The 23,058-nt window shown below is 45.8% G+C and overlaps 1 protein-coding gene and 1 long non-coding RNA gene across 5 annotated transcripts in view; one reads left to right on the forward strand and one right to left on the reverse strand.

The window, feature by feature from the left end:
• LOC119713172 (uncharacterized) overlaps positions 1-1,373 on the reverse strand; it is a 40,251-nt gene extending 38,878 nt beyond the window's left edge. Inside the window, exon 1 of the long non-coding RNA XR_005260112.2 lies at positions 1,288-1,373. This is a non-coding gene — a long non-coding RNA (uncharacterized lncRNA). The remainder of the gene's footprint in view (positions 1-1,287) is intronic.
• Positions 1,374-1,664: 291 nt separating this feature from the next.
• GAS7 (growth arrest specific 7) overlaps positions 1,665-23,058 on the forward strand; it is a 114,322-nt gene continuing 92,928 nt past the window's right edge. For 2 of the 4 annotated variants that reach the window (XM_072025807.1, XM_072025808.1), the window contains exon 1: positions 1,665-1,972. In XM_072025807.1, the coding sequence (XP_071881908.1) occupies positions 1,790-1,972 (183 nt within the window). In that variant the 5' untranslated portion in view covers positions 1,665-1,789. The remainder of the gene's footprint in view (positions 1,973-23,058) is intronic. The other 2 variants (XM_038165382.2, XM_072025811.1) reach the window with 2 other exon arrangements.

The following is a 23,058-nucleotide window of genomic DNA, read 5'->3' on the forward strand; positions in this document are numbered from 1 at the left end:
AAACGGGACTCACCCATGCAGTGACATACGGCATGCTTACACACACACAGGCATACAGATGTGGTTGGGTCTCATATGATTATTTCGTAAACACACACACAGGTCAGACTTATGTATAAGTGATTTTTGCACATTCCGGGTGAACCACATACACAAACACACAAAGCTCAGCCTAAGAGTTACATAAACGCCAGTCAGTAACAGTCAGCAACAGTCTCTCGCACACAGGTGTAACAGCAAAAGTGTATGTCTTCATGCAAGGCTAAGTTTTGCACACATAGCTGTGGGATTCTCATACATGAAAGCGTGTCCCGTAAACACAACACACAACAATAGTACAATCACTCAGGTATGCATATCTTGTGTCTCAGGTACACCCCCACACACAAGGAGATCTCATGTATGATACAGGCATCTCACACAAGCCCATCTCTCCCCTCCCCCCCCAAAGCACGTGGGCAGGCAGCACACCCTTCACTAGGTTGCACATACCTGTTTGCATAGTCTTCATATACACATCCCTGTCAGTGTCCATACATGTAGAGGCATGTGTGCATTATGTATGTGTGAGTCACATGTAATACAATGAGTCAGGTGTGCATTTCTGCACAGAGCCACACACACAGGTTCATACACACCTGGGTGCACAAAGACATCGTCTTACACATGAGAGGCACAGATGTGCTGCAGAGTGAGCCTGGCATACCCACCCAGAGCAGGTTGTGCACAAGGAATGGGTGATCATAACCAAAATACAGACACGTGGTGGTGTTTCACATACAGACACATAATACAGGAGCGTCACACATATGGGGGTGTCACCCATATGGTGTACCTCACTTCATGTACATATAGAAGTGTCCCACACATGGGATTCATGCACAATGGGCATCAGAAGCACACACAAAGTGAGTTGTGCACTCAGCTGAGTTGCACAGACACACCAACACTTGGGAATGTATGTCACACACACTTGTACATTTCATATATCCTTGGGTGTCACATGGCATCCCTGGCAAGATGGAAGTCACACATGGATGGTGTCTCCCACACATGCATGGCCTCTCTCCCAGGTGTCACATACATCTCTCAGACAGTGTCTGTCATATATGGATATCACATTTCTAATGCATGTAGTATCTTGCACACACACACAGGGTCTCTCCTAGAGACAGGGTCACACACACAGTGTCTCTTACAGACGCGCTCGGCGTCACAGGGTCCCAGACACCCACGCGGTGTTTCTGACTGACACACACACACGGCATCTGTCACGCGGTCTCTCACCCACGGTGTCCCGCTGGCACTCGCGTCACGCGGAGTGGGTTGCGCTCCCTGGGGCCCTCTCCTCCTTCTCCTCCCCCGTCCCCTTTCCCCTCCTCCGCCTCTTCCCTCCCCCTTCTCTCCACCTCATCCCGCTCTCCTCTCCCTTCCCCCTTTTAGCCTCCTCCTCCCCCTTTCGCCCCTCTCCTCCCCCCCCTCCCCCCCCCCCGCCCTCCCCCTCCGCGTCCTGCAAGCCGGTAGCGCCCGGGGGCGTCCAGCACCGTGGCTGCCCCAACCTCGCCCGCGCTCGGCGGCCGCCTCGCCCTGGGAGCGGAACGGGGCGGGCGAGGGGCGCGGCCAGCGCGGGCCCTCCCTCAGCCCTGCGCGCCGTGGGGCGGGCGGCGGCGTCCCGGGCGGGCGCTGAGTGGCAGCCGGGGCCGGGGCCGGGGCCGGGGCCGGGGCCGCGCGGCGGGCGGCGGACTGCGGGCTGCGGGCTGCAGCGGGACGCGGCCGCCTGCCTGGCAGTATGTCGGGGTCGCGCTGCCAGACGCTGTACCCCTTCTCCGGGGAGCGGCACCGGCAAGGGCTCCGCTTCGCCGCGGGGGAGCTGATCACGGTGCTGCAGGTGCCGGACGGCGGCTGGTGGGAAGGGCAGAAGGAGGACGGGCTGCGCGGCTGGTTCCCGGCCAGCTACGTGCAGCTCCTGGAGGTAGGAGCAGGGCCGCGAGCTGCGCCGAGAGGGCGGCGGCGGCGGGGGGGGGGGCGCGAGCAGAGGAGGGGGGTGTGCCGGCGGCCGGGCGGGAGCCGTTCGGCGGGCAGGGCCGGGCCGGGCGGTCCGGGGCCGGGAGCGGTCCTGCGGCGGTGCCATCGCCGCTCCGCACTCTGCGCGCCGGGCACTGCCCGGGGCTGAGCCGCTGGGAGGCAGCGAGGGCGCCCCGAACGCCAGCTCGGCTCACAGGAGAGTGCCAGCAGTGCACGGGGACAGACGCACAGCAGCACACCGGCGCTTTCGTCGGGGACCCACCTCGGCATCAGCCCTGTGCCCAGGGAAGGAAAAGTGCCCTGGCCACCCAAGAGCAGAGTGTGCCTTTGGTACCCGCAGTTGTAGCCGCAGAGTGGCAGAGTTCAGGCTGAACGTTGAGCTGCAGGCTCTTCTGGACACTTCATTCACAATTGCTAAACAGCAGCAGAATTCAGTGGTAGAGGTGATGCAGCTCCTGTCAGTCATGCAGGGTGGACCAAATGCTGAGCAAGTTGCTCTTCCCCCTCCCTCTCCTCCTCCCTCTCCTTTTTATGTCCTTCCCCTAAACATATCTTGGGTTTATGGTGTGGAAGATTCAGATGTGTCCCTTCTGTTGCCACAGCTCCGCAGTTGGCTGGCAATACCTTGCTGTCAATATGTGTGGCATTGCCTCAGAGATCCTCACTCAAAAGTCATGATCTTTCCATCAGGATGCTGAGCAGCTCATTTACTGTCTGTGCTCTTCAGGGCCATGATGTCTAGGGCACCAGCTGTATTCCCACAGAACTGCTTGCTTCTGATTTTGTTTATTGCTTTATTTCCTTTGGAAACAAGACACAATTTGGGTGTAAAATACACATCCACAAAGAGTGCCTTCACAGTCTTGCATTTCTGAAAGCGAATTTTGAAACAACTTGTACCAAAGCAAGAATCTGCTATGAGCCCATCAGCCCTTCCCTTGATGACCATGCCTTGGTTGCCCAGGGAAGTGGTTGAGTCACCATCCCTGGAGGTCTTCAAAAGATGTTTAGATGTAGAGCTGAGTGATATGGTTTAGTGGAGACTGGTTAGTGTTAGGTCAGAGGTTGGACTTGGTGATCTTGGAGGTCTCTTGAAACCCAGATGATTCTGTGTGGTGTAATTTGGAACTTAACCTAGGATGTGAGTATGAGTTCCTGCAATGACAGTGCTGATGTGGTTAGCAGTGCAGGGCTTTGCAAGTCAGCCTCTGTCTTCCAGATTTCTAAGGAGAAATATATAATTTGCAGGATAGCCTGCTTTGCTTATATGCAAGGAAGACACTATCTGTCCAAGGCTTTTCATGCTCACCCTCTGGGAAATCCAGAGTGGCAGGACACAGCCCTCAGCAGAACCAGGCCCACCGAGGTGCATGTTTTGCGAGCAGAAGGTTCTTTGTGGTAGGACAATATTTTGCCTGCAAATTTGCAATTGCCTTTCAGGTTCTCTGGCCCAAATGAATAAAATATCCCTGGTATTTCAATGAAGTTTCTGTTTCTCATTCTTACCTGGAAAGACAGAAAAGGGGATGCAAAATTTCCACTCTCAATGCTGGAAGAGTGAGGCCAGAGACTATTCAGTGCCACTGAAGCATTTGGGATTTTTTTTTGCTATAGTTTAGGAGTGTGGGAGTCCTTTTGTCAGTTTTGCCACCTACAAGATCATTTACTGAGATATGTGAATGTTAGTGGTCTTTTACATTGCCAAATATTTACACATCTAACCAGGAATTTAGACATTGTTTGAGGCAAAGTGAGATGAGACAAACTTTGCTCAACAAAAGCAGTGGGAAGTCATACACAATGATTGGTTTTATATCACCTCCCTCTTTCAAACTCCTCTCTTCCCACTTAATTCTGAGTGTGTTATGTGCTCAGTGGTGCTTAGAGCCCCCAGTTGTGCCTTTCTGACCCTAGGTTCATGTATGGCTGAAAACTTTGTTACTGCCTGATGGTCCATGCAGCCCAGACTCCTGTCTCTTGAATAAACCTTCAGAAGGAAGATAAGAAGGACAACAAGTGCTGAGAGGTGTTTACTCTGGCATGTTTTCTTTTCCTCCAGAGGTTGTTCCTAATAAGATCTATGAACCAGTGTTAATATGTAAAGAATTCATAGAATCATAGAATCATTAGGGTTGGAAAAGACCTCCAAGATCACATGGTCCAACCTTCCCCCTACCACCAATATCACCAACTAAACCATGGCCCTAAGCACCACATCCAACCTTTCCTTGAATACCCCCAGGGACAGTGACACCACCACTTCCCTGGGCAACCCGTTCCAATGCCTGACAACTCTTTCTGAGAAGAAATGTCACCTAATTTCCAATGTAAACCTCCCCTGGCGCAACTTGAGGCCATTCCCTCTAGTTCTGTTACCAGTTATCTATGAGAAGATAACTACCTTTCAGGTAGTTGTAGAGAGCAATAAGGTCTCCCCTGAGCCTCCTCTTCTGCAGACTAAACAACCCCAGTTCCCTCAGCTGCTCCTCACAGGACTTGTGTTCAAGGCCCTTCACCAGCTTCGTAGCCTTTCTCTGGACACGTTCCACAGCCCCAATGTCCTTCTTGTACTGAGGGGCAAGAGCTAATTAACTAAATTTATGGGACCACAGGTAGCTAGCACCCATCGCAGTTAAGTGGATGTGTGAGAATGAAAAAGATCTGTTAGTGTGTCTCTCTCATGGCTCTGTGCAAGTAGCCTTTCCCTGGTGTTTAGGTGCATGGTTAGCTTGCTCAGGGACCTGATCTAACTGAAATCCTCTGATCCAATATGCCACTCAACCACACAGACACTGGAACTGGCACCAGGGAGGTGAGGAAAACACACAGCTGGATGGAGCCATGAACATGATTCTCCTTTCAGTACCAACCTGCACTCATGTTGTCTTTGAGTGCTCCAGCCCTGCAGCTTTTGGTAAGGTTCAGCACTATGTTGTGAGGTAAATTGTTTAGCTACACACTTCTGTTGAAAGAGGAAGAAACAATCTTCTCTTGGCTCTGCCCTCATTTCCCCATTCCTTGTTGTTCACTCTAGTGGGTACCTCTCTTTGTAGACCCATAACTCATTACCCTTAAGGACAACAGGCTGAGTATTCTTTCACAGCACAAACACGGCTCGTGGCATTGTCCAAGGTGTGCCAGGGATGGCAGGGTTTGCCCTGTATGGCACATACTGCTTCTCCTTGCAGCAAAGTCTGTCAGGTGGCTGGCTGCTACCCAAAGGGGATGTTCTTTTTCTGAAGCCTTTGTAACTTTAAGGTTGTCACTGTACACAGATGGGTGGGCTGGATTTTCTTATTCACACTACTTCACATTTACCAACAGGGAAATTTCCCTTAAAGTTTGCTGTTTGTTTTGTTCCTGAGCTGAAAGAGGAAAGTGAGAAAGGAATGAAGGACAGCAGCTGAAAGGGGAGTTTCTTCTAGCATTGAGTGGTTAGTTTAGCATCCAGACTGCAGCATGCAGGTTCATTCTGGACAAATGAGGACTAAGGACTGTTCCCAGTGTTAACTCTGACTTGGGAGGAACTGTACTGCACCAGCAGCACCTGTCTTTTCTTAGGCAGCAGAGCTGTGAAGCTGCCAGTGTTGATCACAAGGAGTATCTGCATGCTTCTGCATTGCTCTGGCCATCTTACCCAGGATTTGAGGATAGGTCATGCACCTCCTCTTTGTATGCTTACTCACACTGAATGGTAGCACTAGACTCTTGCAATGAAAAATGGGTATCTGTGCCTGGTTGTTAACCAGGACTGGTTTTAATGGCAAATGTGGAGTTGGACAGCTCTGAGAAAACCATGAAGGTGGCCTGTGGGAAACAAACTCCAGTGCTAGAGATGGACATTCCTGAGGAATGCCTTTGACTCATGGGTTCTCCTAATGGCAAAAATGTATTTTCAATTCATTCGTCACAGGAGATCAAGGAAAGGACCAAAACTGTAGTAAATGTAGCACAAGAGAGGCAAAGGGAGGTCAAGAGGTTTGGCAGTCTTCGGTGCCTATTACCATGGTCGCTGCATGCCCGCAGTGGTGGATTAGAGGGAAGTGATGTCCGGGAGGTCCCTGTTATGGCAATGATAGAACCAATGAGAGCTGGAGGATGGGTGGAATGTGTGCAGGGAATAATTAGGAAAAAAGATGTCTATAATCTCTGGAGAGGATACAGATGTAATAGATCAAAAGATGCTCCAATGACAGATGGAAGCAATGACAGATGCTCCAATCCCTTAAACATCACTGTGGCCCTTTGCTGGAGTCTTTCCAGTATGTCCCTGTCTTTCTTGTACTGGAAAGCCAAGTACTGTTTCTTGAACTGCTGTACTCTTGGAGATACTAGGTTAATGGAGAAAGAGGACCCAGCTTTTTTTTCTCAACAAGAGAATCAGTTGACACCAGAGAAGTCTGAAAAGGTGATGCTAAATTCATATGGATTAGCTCTGACTGAGCCTGATTTGTGTTCAAGTAACATCCTTCTGCATACTAGAGAGGTTGGGAAAGAGGGATATTGTTGTCTGTGATTCATATCTGATGGAGTAGATATGCCATCAGCTCCATCAGCTCCAATCTTCACCCTGCCTTTGGTGATTTATAGCTATGACAGCAATGAAACTTGACAGTCCGGGGACTCTGTCACCTACTTCTTCTGGCTATTTCCTCAGTCTTGTGTACTCATTTTTTTTTTTTCTTTTTTTTTTTTTTTGGTTTAACCTTTTGACCATTTGAGCAGAAACTGTATCAGACTGCTGCACTGTCCTGGTTTCAGCTAGGATAGGGTTAATTATCCTCCTAGTAGCTGGTAGGGTGCTATATTTTGGATTAGGATAAGAAGAGTGTTGATAACACCCTGATGTTTTAATTGTTGCAGAGCAGTGCTTACACCAAGCCAAGGACGTCTCAGCTTCTTGCTTTGTCCTGCCAGTGGGCAGGCTGGGGGTGCAGCAGAAGCTGGGAGGGGACAGACCCAGGACAGCTGACCCAAACTGGCCAAAGGGGTATTCCATCCCATCACGTCATGCTAAACAATATATAGGGGTGGCTAGCTGGGGTGGGGGGCCGGACTGCTCGGGGTTAGGCTGGGCATCAGTCAGCGGGTGGTGAGCAATTGCATTGTAGTACTATTATCATTATTACTATTATTACTATTATTTTCCTTTTCTGACCTAATAAAATGTCTCTATCTCAAACCAAAGGCTTGATTTTCCTGTTTCTCTCCCCCATCCCAGAGAGGGAGAGGGGAGGGTGAGTGAATGGCTGTCTGGTCCTTAGCTGCCAGCTGGGTTAAACTACAACATGTACTCATGCGGTGAACAATTTTCCTTACCATGCTGATACAAAGAGGAATCTGTGCAGCTACAGGCCTTGAGTAGTGCTTCAGATCAGCTCCATCACAGCAAACACAGGTGCAGTGCAGGTGGAATGTGGTGTATGATACAGTGAATGACAATTCCAGCATTCCTTAACAGCTGAAAGAAACAATATATTTCCTAAACAGAGGCTCCTCGCCCCATTTGCATCAGGGATGCTTAGCATGATGATACGTGTAGACAGGTCTCCGCACAGTTCCAGACCTGAGAGCAATTTAGGACAAGCTTCAAGTGTGTCCCAGTTTGTCATAGCTTGTGTTGGTGCAGGATACCATAAACGTCAAGAGGGAGAAGGTGAGGTTAGAGCTCTGGAGCATGTACTAAAGAAGGTGTTTTGCACTCAGGCCCTCTGGGGAGATGCTGGCTGTTGCATCTGCCTTTTCTAGAGATGTGACTTTTAGAGAGGTGGGGACACGTGTCATTCAGTCATATTTGCAAGTGGTTTGTTTTAAAATCTATTTTGGGTGTTGCTTTTTGTGTTTGTGGTTGGCTAGAAATCACTTATATAAGCAGCAGCAGTAGCAACATATGCAAATTTGCTGATAACTGTCAGCAGTTTTTATAGCTTCAGCCATCCCACAGACGTAAGTCTTTGTGTGAAGCACAGTTTGTGCTTCCAGCATGGATGGAGGTGGCTCTGGAATCTAACTGAGCTAGCTGGACTGAGTAGGACTGAGAGCTACCATTGATCTTGTCTGCACTTTCACACTTTACTGGAACCATGATACATTTTGGAAGTAAAGAATCACGTGTTGCACCATGCATCCACAGGCATCGGAGAGTATTATGCATTACTTCCACTGCTGTGCAATATTCAGGGGGAAACTCATCTCCCCTGTGACACACAAACATGGAAAAGTGCAAACAGTTGAGACAGGAGGTTGTGGCACCTTTATCTGCAGGAAGCATGGCATGGCAGGAACTGCTTTATTCGTTGTACCCAGGTATTCATGGAAAATAAGGATGAAAGGAGTTAATAGGAACGATAATGCTTGTAATTTATTTTATAATGGCAGAGAAATTGTAGAGAATTTCCATGCCAAGATATATCTTGCTGTAAGCTGATATCATCCAAGGAGACAGTGTGCTTAAGGAGAAATGAGAATCTGATTAGCACAGAAAATTCTACTTTATGACAAAATGCAACTTTGAAACATTCTTGTGAAACAGAATTTTGATGAAATCTTTATGTTTAGAGAGAAAAGATTGTTTTTTATTTCTCTTTTTTCAGTTTGATGTTGAAGTGCATTTTGAACAAAAACACCCCAAAACATTTTGTCAGAAGGTTTCCCGCCAGTGCTAGGAATGAGCATTGCTGTAGCCAGTGCTGCAGTGTGGTGGCTGTGCTGCATGTTGCCACAGCAAGGGCTGGTATAGCAGCTGCAGGTGCTGCTCTCTGCTGCAGTGAGAGTTACATAATGTGTGTGATACAGCTAAAAGAGAGAAATTGGCAGCTTTTGCAGTAGAGCTTTTACTTGATGACCATACAAATAAAGGTGAGGCTGCGTATGCAAAGTACCTGTCTGTCTCTGAGTATCTGAGGCCTGGGCTTTTTATATGTCTGCTTTGATAGGGGCGTTGGACCTGATGATCTTTCGAGTTCCCTTCCAACCCCTTCAATTCTGTGATTCTGTGATATGTAGTGTCTATACTTCCTGCATGCAACAGGATGGTGCTTTGTTTTCTTAGCAGGTGTTTCTATGTCCTTTGGCTTAGTTACCTGACATTCCCTCATTCCTCCATCTCTCCCCTCAAAAGCTCAACATAAAAAGTCGCAGCGAGCAACAAGGACATAGGGCGATATGTGATGATCTTGGGTAAAATGTGGCTGCTATCACTGCTTTTTTCAGAGGGTACTCTGTGGAATAAGTAGTAGTTCTCTTACATAGTCCTGTGTGATGGGAGAGGAAGCTGACCTTTAATTTAGGGTGATAAGGGTGTGAGTGCTGAACCATTCTGTGGTTATCTAGTGGCTAGCAAGTGAGCATGGCATCATGCTCAAAAAATCTACACGGTGTTTTGCTTCTGTTGCTTCACACTTAACCATTAAGTTCCTTGGCTGAGCAACTGCCAGGCTGGAATTGGTTACTCTTGTCTCCTGCTGGCTCCGTCCAGGGATGCCTGTGGTACCTGCTTGTGCTTTCTGACTGCCCTGCTGCCACTGAGTGATGGTGCTGGGGAGAGGCAGTAAGCATGGCTGAAGAGGGGTTGACATTTCCCCATGTCTCACTCCTCCAGGCAAAGAAGGATAATTTTGGTTCTTCCAGAGCAGGGATGATTCAATTAGCCATCATGTTTCTGTAGTCAGTGATATGTGCAGCTCTGACCACACAGGCATTTTAGTTTCAAAGTGTCATTTCTGATTTCTGACATCTGTGACTTTCTGTGGCTGTAACTTTTCAGACTTGAAACTTCTGGTCATCGGACCAAAACCTGTGAAAGGAAGGGTCTTATTGATAGGTGTGGGATTTTTGTGAGCTCTTTTGCCCTCTGTGCAAGGGGATCATGTAGAAGCTGAACTCATGGATGCTGTGCCTATAGCATGTGAGAACAATCAAATCTCTTACCTTGCAGAAATTATACAGAACAGAAGTTTTAAAAATGTTTTTCTTTAACCTTTTCTAGAAGATGGAAACAAGTCACAGGAGGCTTATTCCGCTCATGTCTTCCACCCACGGATTACAAAGGGTGTCTAAAACCTCTCACTGCTGATATCTGCCTGGCAGATGTTGAAGATGAAATGAGTTGCCATTTACCTGCATTGTAGGGGTGGATATAGAGTGAAGATGAAAAACATAGATCATTTTAAGACTCAATTAAAGGCTGCTTAGTTCACTGAAGAATTGCCTGTTCGTACTGTGCTCTGGGACACACATCTCGTGGAAAACTAAGAGATTTCTGTAGTGATAGTCTACTTTTCTGGCGTGGATGCAAAATGCGTGTTTGATGTCCTGAGAGTTGCACTGTAAACAGCATCCACTGAATATATGATATGGTATGTTACACTGAATACTTTTTAAAGGAATAATGGGAATATGTTGGATACTCACTATTTTCTAAAAAGAACTTTATTTTGATCTCCAAATTAGTAAATTCAGCCCTGAAACCAAGACCAGAAGATTCTTGCAGATTTGGATTTTTTCTGCTCATTTCACTTTTGCATGTGTGGTGACTGGGTAGAATTAACTGGTCTTTTTAGTAACCGAGGGTTTATCCATGGTTGCTTATGTTCCATGGAGCACATTCTTATCATCAATACATCTTGTTTCTGTGTTTCCAGAGCCTTAAATGTCTGAGTATGTACTTGGGATTTACTTTCATTCTTTCACTGAATACTGACCCTATGTAAAACCACAAAGATAGGACATTCTTCTGTTTTGGTGAAGTCCAGTAATAATAGTAACAAACAAGTATGTGATTCTGCAGCATTTCATATAGTGTCTGCCTTTGGAAGTGTTTGGGACTTTTGCAGATGTTTTCACCATGACCACATTATAACTCGGAGCAGCAAGGGTGATACTTCTAATATTCCATATGTTCATCCAGTTTGTGCCATCAGTAGAGCATGGGGAGCCAGCCTGATGAGCGTAGCAGGCAAGCAGCACTGCTAACTTGTGTCTTAGAATACTTGACATAAGGCACCGATATTTTTGTCCTCGATTTCTGGCACTTCCAGGGAACACTTGTTCTATGAATCTTTTTCAGAATCCAACATTTATGCGATGTGTCTCACTGTGCGTACATGGTAGATTTGCCAGAAGCCTCCCAAAACCTTGGGTCTTATTGCGGTGGCTGATCCCTACTGTGCACATTTCCAGTAATGGTTCAAGGCTCTGCATCTGGGCAGAATTCACAGACAGAGAAGGAGTACCTGTTGGGGAAATCTGAAAAAAGCATAATGGACTTGGTGGTCCCCATACTGTGCTCTGCACATTGTCATCAGCTTATATCAATTTAAAATGTCTTTGGCCATATGTAATTACAAATTGCACTCCCTTGTGTTGGTATGATCCACTTATGATCTAGTGCAGAACAGTGTAAAATCAAGGCCAACACTTTCACCAGTTAGTTTTTCAAGAGCTGGGTGCTTCTGCAAGTGACCCTATTGAAAAATTAAAAAAAAAAATAGTTTAGCTGGAATTTTTATTTCATGCCACTGTGTAAACCATTACTTATTAAGAGGACCTCTTGTAAAGGACTGGTGTGTGGCAGGAAACCTGGGCCATCAGCTGTGTAGATCTGCACTGTATGTGCAGTGTAGGGAGGCAGGCCAAGCCCATGTAGCATGCAGCTGCAGGCAGAGCAGGGGTTTTAGGCATGGGAGTGCACCTCTACAGTGAGAGCCCTTACATACATGCCATACCAGCAAAAGTGCACTTCTGACTGGTAAAATTTATTATGGCTTGGAGGCAGGGCAGGCTGTACACCAGGGGCTACAGATTTGACACTGTATGCTGTCTGCCAGAGGACTTTGTGCACACTGTGGTAACCATTTGGGGGAAGCACTCCTTGCTCCTGCTAGTAAACCAGTTTTCCACATCATTCTATCAAAATAGCTTTTGTATTAGTCTAGTACATTTGTGGTTAGCCTTTTTGCTGGTAAATTCTTAAAGGAGGATGCCATGGGTTACTCAAGAACTATCACTCTGCATTTTGTAGAACACGTACAGCAGTGGAACAGGCTGGTACCTTTTAACATATGCCTTTCTTAATGCTTGGGAACAGTCTGTGTTGCTGGTATGGGCCCCTTTGCAATGAATTCAGGCTGACTGATGGGTGGAGATCTTTGAACTCCTAGGCAGGTGCAGACCCAAAGGTCAAAAATATTTCCTTGGCATTTTTGAACAGCAGTCAGGCACTTTGTCCTGTATTTGGTAAGAGCAGATTCTTCCTGAGCCACAGATACTTGCACTGTGATGCTGACAGCAAAAGCAATGTAGTTTTCCTGTGTTGGTCTGAGCACCAAAGTTCTTTACTGCACGTATCTCCCAGGGCTTTCCTAGCTCAATGACAACTTTAAATAGCCATTTGCACCTTTGCTACTGGAGTTTCCAGGGTGTCTGGTGGAAACAAAATACATACATTATTTTTTGTCTTGTATCACTATGTGTACACCTATTGATCAGTTCCATACCTTTCTCTTTTGCTCTGTATTATCTTTTTCCATGGGGAAAAAGAAAGCTCAATGAAAGGTAATTAAAACTTTAAAAGTTTGTGAAGACCTGTGATAGCCAAGATCTGGAAGGAAGATGTGAGTGAGCTTTGCATGGCAGTACCACAAAGTGCTTGCTCCCAGGTAAGGAAAACATGCAGCTGATCTGAAAGGTGCAAGGGAACTTCCTGGCCCAGCTGCAACCTCACTTGCCTCTCCTACATCAAATGCAGAGCTAGACAGCATGCTAGTAGAGTGCTGCTAGAAGATGGGTGATGCTGCAAGGCACATTACATATAAAAATGTGGAAGCTGCCTCTGGGCTGTACACCTCACATGCAATTGTTAAGTTATCCCATTAGCACTGCATCTTAGCCTTGGAATTGTCCTCTCACACTCAGTGAGTCCAGGAATGGATAAAAGGGAGAAAAACTTGAGAGCGAGGAGGGAGGCACATCACAACACAATTAAGAGTCCCAAGCTGGTTTTACTTTTTCCCATATTTGTCCCCATCCTTTATTTAAAACTCTTATAAATATTCCTTACATTTCAGACACATGTCTATTAGCTCAGAATTAAATTTCATCTCTTACTAAGCCTAGCTTGTGCTTTCTGGCATTTCAGCATCGCTCATTGCCTCTGTTAGCCTTCCTACACTGATTCTGTCAGAGACATGGTCAAGCAGTGCTGGAACTGTTAAGGAAAAAGCAGTTATTGAATGGAAAGCAAGAATGTTGTTAAAATGAGTCTTCTACTCTCACATGAGAGCAAATGGTGCTGCCAAAGGACCAGCTTCTGTGGAAGACGGAAGCAAGGATCTCTGAGCTGGTCGTCACTGTTTGGGACATGAATGATATGTGCAGGACTCCAGTTATTATTCCGGTATATAATACTCAGCATTTCTCACTAGTGTAGTTTGCTTGCTATAATGTTACTTCTTTATTGTATTGTAAATCAAAGTTCTTCAGGCTTTTGACTGGATTAGCTTCATGTATCACTTGCAAATATTTACAATACACTTCTCACTCTCCTTTTCTTGAATTAGTTGAGAAATTAGCTGCATCACCTTTGTGGTTGCATTGCTAGACTTTTGGGTTAAGAAGACTAACTTCTTTTTTTCCTGCTCCTTGCTCTCTGGCTTATCAATTTTTTGATTTTACACGGTAGTTTTCTTGCTCTTTGACTGCTTCTTTTCTTCTGAAAGTTTCACGGAAGGAATTAATTTTCGCAAGCATACTTCTGATAGGTGGTCCAACAGAAGATGCCGGCTCTCCCAAGAGTACCTAACAGATAGGCTTATGCCATCATGCTATAACATTACTATTAAGCATATTCTTTCATTCTGCTTTTTTTATTCTGATAATCTATAGGCACTTTCAGAATGTTCTTTTAAATTGATTGCTTGGATCTGCTTTGTCTTCCTGATCCTTTCTAATTCACTTATTTAGCACTTCATTCAGGTTTCCAAAACAAAATTCTGCAGTTGCTGTGTGCTCGTGTGCTCCTCCTTGAGCCAAATACCACAAAGCCACAAAGCAGATCTCCAGTGATAATCTGATGTATGACAGAAGTAGTTGCAAAGGAAACTTCCTTCAGTTGCTGCAGAGGTGAGACTTGGCTGTAGAATAGGAAGAGTCACAAGCTGTCAAGGTTCTGGTAGTGGGGGTGAAGGAATAATTAGCATGGAAGAATTTGGGAGAAAGAATGGAGATGCAGAGTAACAGAGATTGCAGGGGGTGACAAAGAATGAAGGATTAAAACAGTTTGAATTTGATAACGGTATGGCAAAGTGCCTTGCAGAAATTGCACAGAAGATGAATTATATTTCCAAGGGGTGGGCAAATGCTTAACTTGGAAAACAATTGCTAGAAACTGGATTGATGAATGTAGTGTATTCTGCAGTCCCAGAGAAATCTGTGTCCTGTCTGCAGAATTCTGTTTAAAAATCCTGCTGAGGGCTGTGTATGTAGCACATGACTGAGAAGTTCCAGCACTGCCCTTGTAATGAGCTGCCTGAGCAGCAGATTTGCTTCTCCTGTGCCAGCTGCTATATAATAGGGCTAATTTATTACTCAAGGCCAAGTAATAACTCTCAATAGCAAGATTTAAAGGAGTGCCTATGACTTATCTCATTGTGCTGTGAGCTGATGATAATCATAATGATAACTGGCACCAAATGAAGACTGGAGTTGAACTGCAGTGTGTTACAGCATGAAGAATGGAACTTAAGGTATTTCCAAAATGAAATCATATTTAAATGATTTATGGGTCCTTTTTGGAATATTGTTTTGAAATGAAACTGAGTTTGTGTGTCGGCTCCCATCTGAGCTGCATTGCCCCAGGGTTTGCTGGATTCCTGCACTCCTGCTTCCTCCTCTGTCCCTAACCACCAGGATTTACCAAGTCTGAAAATGGATCATTGGTGAGGTACAAAGCCCTCCCTCAGTGCTGGCCAGAGACATATTATGGTCTCTACCTCAGCAAACTGGGTTCTTCTGATGTATGTCTTCCTGTCTGTGCTAGAAGGGGCAGCTAGTGAAAATCACCATTCCCATCTTCCCGAGATTGCTGTAGCTGGTCGTCTGTGCTGTCTAGTGTGTACGAAGCAGGATGCTGCACTCCTTGTCACTGGAGGAGGCAGGAGACAACATGGCATCTTCCAACATTTCTCTCATTTATGACCACCTGTTCTGGCATCTTCTCAGCGGTGGGACCTGGCATGTCTCTGATGTGGGAAACTGTGCTGGAGCATGACAGGAGATCTTCTGACCGTATTGGAGCTCTATACACAGGAAATGCACAGCTAAAGACAACCTACTGACTGCAAGCAGTCTGTGAAGAAGCTGAGGGCTCAGCTGCTACACTCACTGTGACTCAGGGAAATCATAGAATCATAGAATATCCTGAGTTGGAAGGGACCCTTAAGGATCATCAAGTCCAACTCTTGGCACCGCACAGGTCTACCCAAAAGTTCAGACCATGTGACTAAGTGCACAGTCCAATCTCTTCTTAAATTCAGACAGGCTCGGTGCAGTGACCACTTCCCTGGGGAGCCTGTTCCAGTGTGCAACCACCCTCTCTGTGAAGAACCCCCTCCTGATGTCAAGCCTAAATTTCCCCTGCCTCAGCTTAACCCCGTTCCCGCGGGTCCTGTCACTGGTGTTAATGGAGAAAAGGTCTCCTGCCTCTCGACACCCCCTTACGAGGAAGTTGTAGACTGCGATGAGGTCTCCCCTCAGCCTCCTCTTCTCCAGGCTGAATTCAATTTATGTGAAGTATGTGCTCACTGAAAGCAACAATTTTTGCAGTACTTTTTCCTCTAGTAGGCTGGAGAATTTGATCACAGAGGTCCATTCAGTGATGCCCAGCAAACTTCTTCATATCAGAGCCTCATAGGCTTGCACCTGTGTGCTGCTCCTACTGGGTGTCCAAGTGAGTACCACTCCAGTATGACCAGTATGAGCATGGGAACTGCCACCTTCCATGTGGCCATGACCCAGTGTTGCCCAGGCTCCCTTCTCCAGGCAAAGAGCTGCTCCACACATATGTTCTGGGCTGAGAGAGTGTTAGTTTACAGCCCCATGTCGATCATTTCAGATACTCAGATCACCTTGTCAGATCATTCCAATGGGTGTCATATGGGAAGCTGCCCCCATCTTGCCAGTTTTGTCCTGCTGGTTGTCGATTTGCCAGCAGACAGGTTATGTGGAGAACTGGGCTGGCTCAGGCAGCAGGTGGATTCTGCCATAGCCTGAACTGTACAGAGCTCTTCTCGGGAAAGGTTGTTCTTCCCCGTTTTCTTTTATTTTGGTTGACCTCAGTGGACTCTGCATGAGTCTCGGAGTCTCTGAAGCCAATGTATCTTTCTTGGTTCTGAGAGGTAAATATGAATAGGATTGTTCTTGCTGTCTTTCAGTTTTCTGCAGTACTGGAGGAGGTGCTGGTGCTGACATGAACAGGTGATCAGGGAGGGCCAGCTGAGGGCCATGCACTGGGTCTTGTGCAAAGCAGCAGTTCCTCAGCCATATGCTTGCATCTGAAAAAATGTTGATTTTTGGAACATAAGTAATGCAGCTGGCTGTATTAAATGGAGTGGCTTTTCATTGGCCAAGTTACGGATCTCTGGAAATTGCTCTTTTGGGACTTTAGGATCAGAAGTTCTAGTTGCTTTGCTTGAAGTGGTGGAGGATCCAGTGTTTGCTTGTTGTAATAAACGACTGAGTCCCAAATAGGATTGCAATTAAAGTTTACAACTTATTAAATGAATAGAGGCAAGCAAACAGCGCTGGGTGCGCCAGGGGTCTCTGCTCCACCAAGACGCACACCAGTTATATCAGGTGGCTGGTTTTTATGCTCCTAGGCAAATACATATTCATCACTACTTTTGGAAAAGGCAGGGTTATTATAATTAGTTTCCTGGGATCCAAACCATCCCACGGATGCATGCGTATCAGTCTCCAGTGGTCCCTCTGGAGGGTCGCTCATACTGAAGGCTCATAGTCTTCCTCCCAGGTTTTATCCTTTGGTCGTTCTTCAGCTTCCCCCCTCTCCTTATTTGGTAATCTCTTAGCTGGATATCAGAAACCCGTGCAGCTCCCCACGCAATAGTTAGCAGTTATTTTGAAACCCCTTTGTTCTCTTACCCCCTAGACCCGAGTCTTAAGGTTTACCCTTCAAACCCTAGACCCGAGTCTCAAGGTTTACCCTTCAAACCCTAGACCTGAGTCTCAAGGTTTACCCTTCAAACCCTCTATTGACACGAACTGCTAGACCATTCCTTTGCAAGATGCAAGAACTACATACATTAACCACTCTGTTTCTCTTAGACTTGTGGTTATACAAAGGTATGTAAGACAGAAGGTTGCATTTCATCATGCGGCCCTAGCATTGTTCCATATTGACACAAATCTGATGAACATATTTCACAGTTGTGATTGGAGTGGAGAGAGTTTAAAAGTCTCTTTTCCCCTCCTGATGGAAGGGAAATGCGTTGGGGAAGTTGATTTGAATTGCTGTGCCCAGGCTGGGATGGAAGGTTTCCTCCTTACCTATCCTAACATAATCTTCTGCTGGTTTTGTTTGTTTATTTGTTTGTTTGTTTTTTCTCCTCTTAAAACTTCATGCTTTACCCTCCATGCAACTTGTCCTCTAGCACTGAGAAAACTTAAGGAAAGGGCTGTAGCACCTTCATCATTACCCAAAAGCTGTTGTGCACTAAAAAAGAAAAAAGTACTGCAGCTGTACTGGGTACTCAGATGCCAGCTTTCCAGCTACATCCCACCAGGAGTACTAACTCATAGGCTCTGCCAGCAGTGTTTTCAACGCTGTCTTTTTGCCTTCTTTGTTGCGTAGGTGAGCCAACTGGAGAGCAAGGTCAGATAGGAGGTGCAGGTGATATCAACAGCCAGCCTCATTTTCCACCATTTAGGGGCCAGTGAATAATAAAGAATGTGTCTGAGGTCAGGGCATCTATCTCATGGGAGGGTATATTTTTGCGTAGGAATTTTAATCTGCCAAACCTGCCCCGTTCCCACACACCAACACAGAGCTAGATGTGCTGTGTCTGCTTTGCTGCCTGCCCTGGACTGACGGGGTTTTTGTTTGCTGCTTTTGGGTGTTTGAGAGTAAACAAATTGCAAGTCCTGTGTCAGTGCAAATGTTCCAGCAGCAGCACTGCATCTGTCCCCTGGTCCTTTTAGAACCCTGATAATCCAAACTATTGTCTCTCTTGTGTGTTATCTGAATAGGAAAGTTATCACCCATTGTCTTCAGTGGCTTGTCGACCATGGGGCTGGTCACATCCCATGCTACTCTTTAGAGCTACTGGTAGAAAAGTTTAACCGAGGAGATTTGCAATCCAAACAGTTTCTTCAGTTTCATTGTGCAGAGACAAATGTATAATTTTATTTCTATGATAGCGTGTCATTGTCCTAAGTTATAACACTGTGCCTGGGAAGCCTCACCCCACCCCATACTCCATATAACTCTGCATTTCTTTTCCACATCAGCAGGAGGAAATTGCTGTACAAGAGTGGCTGCAATGGAGAGACTGGCCCTGGGAGGATTTGCAGCTGCCATGCATGCATGTGTTATAAATGAGGTCTGAATTCAATCTGAATTTTGTAATATTTATAAAATAAATATTTCTAAAAGGTATAAAAAGCAAGTAAACAGTGCTGGGAGTGCGGGGAGTCTACACTCCACTAACACGCACACACGAACATCAAACATTCTAAGAACATTGCTTTTACATATACATACTAAACCCGAGTATGCCTGTACATACATACAATCAGGAAAGATAACAAACAGTCCTTTAAGTTCCATAACATAACAGTCTCCATTTACCATTCCTTTTGAACAATACGTCTCGCTTTAAGTTGTCAAGCAACTTAGTCTTCAGGCCTTATGTATCTCGTTCTTCCCAGATCGAAGAAAAACATATCCATCTCCTTTTCAAGGCCAACGAGGCCTGGGTCAAAAGGCACGTCCAGGTCACCAGGGGGCGGAACAGCAAAAGCCTTCGATGGCTGTAGCAGCAGAGGGGCCCATGGCGTAGCAGTCAGATCAGTAAAGGAGCCCGCAGCTTCCTCACTATCTGGCAAACCACATGCTTCTGACTGTGGTCCCACATGGCTTTTTAAGGCCTCAGAGACTGCTCACCAGGTGCCGAGCAATCCCACTGCAACCTTGTCATTTTTAGTAGCAGAGTCCCACACCTTGACCTCAATTTGGTCCCATATTTCAGGCTGATAAACTGTCCGATTGTTAATTAGGAGAATAAGCTGTAAGGTTACCAGGACAGTCTTTGTTCCTAAGGACGTATGATGTAAGACAGAAGGTTGCATTTCATCATGCGGCCCTAGCATTGTTCCATATTGACACAAATCTGATGAACATATATTTCACAGTTGTGATTGTGCGCAACTAATATTGCGCACATAATGCTCAACTGCTTACCAGCGAGAGGCAGCTGCGTGCACAGGTCTGCTTCTCTCAGCTCGAGCTTCTTTCCAGCTCCAGTGCGCCCATTTCCAGCGACTTTCAGTACGAGCTTCTTTGAGCGGTTTGCTGAGTCTGGCCAAACTTATCTTCATGAGGCAATCAAAATGTCTGTTCCCGTCCTGGTCTCCATTCTGCCAGCCTGTTCCTCTTCATTCCTTCTTTCTGCTTCTTTATTGATCCTAACTCCATCGTGTTGCCTTTTTTTTTATCACACAGAATCACAGAATTTCTAGGTTGGAAGAGACCTCAAGATCATCGAGTCCAACCTCTGACCTAACGCTAATAGTCCCCACTAAACCATATCCCTAAGATCTTGAGGGCAGGCTCCTCTCTTATACTCTTCTCTCCACAGCAGTTCTTTTCAAAACAACTTTTCATTGGTCAAACAATTTTGAATATAACAACAACAGCAAACACCCAGAAACATCCATGCCTTAAGGGTTGGAGAACAAGAGAACCAGCTGGGGAACAAGAAACCCTGAGACTGCATGGAGTCTCCTGAATCACCCTTCTTTGTTCCCTCTAAACTCTTTTATATTCCTGATGGTCTCGTCCTTAAGAGTCTGATGTTATCTCAGTCATGGAGTTTTCCAACCCCCATGGCCACATTCCTAAATCTCCCCCTTCTTTATTAATATCAACCATTTTCTCGACATGAATTACCACTCCATATATAACACATGCAGCAGACAACTACCTAAGTTTTAGCAGAGTTTGGGGCAAGTTTTCTCCAGATGCCTGTGCTTGAGGAGGGGGCTATGACTATGCACAGGCCTTTCTGCATTACCCCACAGCTTTTGCAGTGGGATCTTTCATCAGAGGTCCAGTCTGTTCTCTCGGTAACTGGAATTAAAATTGTGCAGTCACATGGCCACACCTGCAAGCAGTGAGACCAGTATTGCAGGACATGGTTATGCTCACCACTGCTGGAGCCTTGCCATTCTGTTAGGATTCCATAAACGAACCTCTCTCTCTCTCTCAAAAAGCCAATCTTGTCTGTGTTGATTTAGCCTGTGTTGAAGATACCTACTACAGAGGTGCTGAGACAAGAGCCACTTTCAAAAAATGAGCATGGAGACCAAAGCCAAGAGTTTTTGAATGACTGGTAATCTCTGGTACCTTGCTATTGTGTGCTCATTGAGTCCTTCTCTTGTGTCCCCAGCATTCAAGACCTTTCAATCTCTCTGAGACACACATCGTGTATAGCAGAACCAAAGTCAGAGTCATTAGACATCTGTTTTGAAAATAAAAGTGATGCTGGCCTGTAACCTTTGCCTTGCTCTGTGTGGTGGAGGGCTTTTGTGTTCCCATGTTGCTTATTTAACAGTGCAGCTATCAGCAGCTATTGGTGCTGTCTGACTGGGTGTCTGACATCTGTATCCCAGTGGAGAAAGGCAACATGAGTATTGTCAGGACTGTTTGGCTTCGATGCAACAGACAGCTGTCATGAACAGTTCTACCTGCCATGCAGAGAACATAGCAAATGGTCATGGTTTATCATTGTCATCTACCCTTTTTTCAGATGGTATACAGCCTGAAGGGCAGCTTCTTATGGCTTGAGAAAGCAATGAATTTTAAACCCTTATAAATACTTCCTTTTATTTTAACAAATAATACTACAGCTTAGGCTCTAATAGAGCCTGTACACCCAAGCAGTGTTAACACTGCTCTGCGAGGAGCAGCAATTGTTTCTTCTTGTCATGTAACATATGACTGCCTCAATTGTCTTATCAGAATATTTCCAAGGAATTAGTTGATCATTACAACACAGGACACATTTTTTCCTCTGTTGTAAGATTTTTCCTTTATTTATAATGTTAAATTCTTTGGCAATTTCTACATTTTATTCTCAAGGTGAGAAATTAATTTATAAATTTGTAAGCCTTCCTTTTTCTTTGGTATTGTTTTTTTTTTTTTTTTTTTTTTTTTTTCTCTGTTTGACATCAGCTCCAGAAGTAGGAAGGCAGCTTTATTTCTTCAGTTGAAAGAAATAAATATATCACTCCAGGAAAGAGCAAGCCAGATCTGAAAGCAGTTCCTGTAAAACTAATTTTGATCTCAGCCCTGCTTCCTGTCTAAAGACAGTGGAGACCATGAAATGTCACATTAATTATATTTGTTCAGAGCATGCTGAGAACATCTTTCAGCTCTAAAGACTCCCTCTTAGGAGCATGTTCTAAGGTGTGAGAACCACAAGTTAGAGCGAAGTTGCAGTTCTCTGTATTTTTAAGCAATATTATTCTGATGAACAGCGATATTGAGTGTGCTGCTACGGTGTAGTAGGCTGTGATTAATTAGACACAGATTCAATATCATTATGTGTGCAAAACTACTAGAGTGAGGCCAAAACCAGGATACCCTCCCAAGTTTCTCTCAGATAATGCAGGCTTTGTTTTTCTTTGCATGGTGAGATCCTACAGCAGTGCAGGATTCACAAGGGAAATTCCATCTGTAATCAGACCAACTATTCTCTCTTAATCCAGTCAATTACAGAAATTTGGGATGGACCACATAAAGGTTCTGTGGCAGGAGCACCACTGCACCAGTGAAGGTGGGTAGAGACAAATTTATGAGGTCTGTAGGAAGGTAGCATGTATACAGTTGTACACAGACACACAGATCCTGCTGATCTTGGGTTGTCCATAAGCTCTCAGTGTTTTGGTTCAGCAACAGGCCCTGCAATATTTAGTCCTATGTGAGGGGTGTTTAGGCTCAGACAGTCAGCATTCAGTTGACTTCAGGTGCTTTAGCCTGGGTGGCTTAGCAAGGGTGGAGAGCTGGCCTAGACTGGCCTCCCCTTCAGTCCTCTTCTGCCTCTTTAATCCTGGCCCGAGGTCTGTGCTACCTCCCTCTGAGCTAGTCCAGGTCTTTCAGCGGAAGGTGCGAGGGAGTTTTCGCAGGGTTGCTTTTTAGCTGGGTGAGCTCACAGGACCACTGAGCACCAGAGCCCATTCAAAGTAAATGTCAAGAGTGGGGATGGGAGCAGAGCAGGACACAGCTGTCAGGACAGCTCACTGCTCCCTGGTACTTTACCTTGTGGTTTCAGATGCTGGGTTTTCAGGGTTGCTGAGATCCCTTCCTTTTCTCTCTGCGACTGGAGTGATTGGGGGTGAATCAGTTTGAGCACACAAACTGTAAAGGGTTACAGATGTTACCAGAGCCAGATGTCCACCTGATCACTAGCAAGTAAGTGTGGTGCTCAAGCACGTTAAACTCAATCATGTAAGGGAGGCATACAGCCTTTGTGTGCAGATGATGCAAGACATGCTGGCTTCTCCAAAGGGGTTTGAGTGTTGATTTATGCTTAGCACAAAGCTGCCCAAAATTCACCAGTGGGAAAAGACAAGTCCTGGGGCTGGTGTGTGCTAGAGCTCCTCCTACCAGCTGTGGTGTCTGATGTGAGGGTGTGCAAGAGGGCCATAATGCATTTGATGTCCATTGCTGAGGGGGTCTCATGGCTTGTTAAAAGTTGCAGGGAGAAGAGACATGAACAACCACCTCTTGCAGCATGAGAA

The sequence above is a fragment of the Anas platyrhynchos genome, chromosome 19 (assembly GCF_047663525.1).
Source record: "Anas platyrhynchos isolate ZD024472 breed Pekin duck chromosome 19, IASCAAS_PekinDuck_T2T, whole genome shotgun sequence".
NCBI classification, from domain to species: domain Eukaryota; kingdom Metazoa; phylum Chordata; class Aves; order Anseriformes; family Anatidae; genus Anas; species Anas platyrhynchos.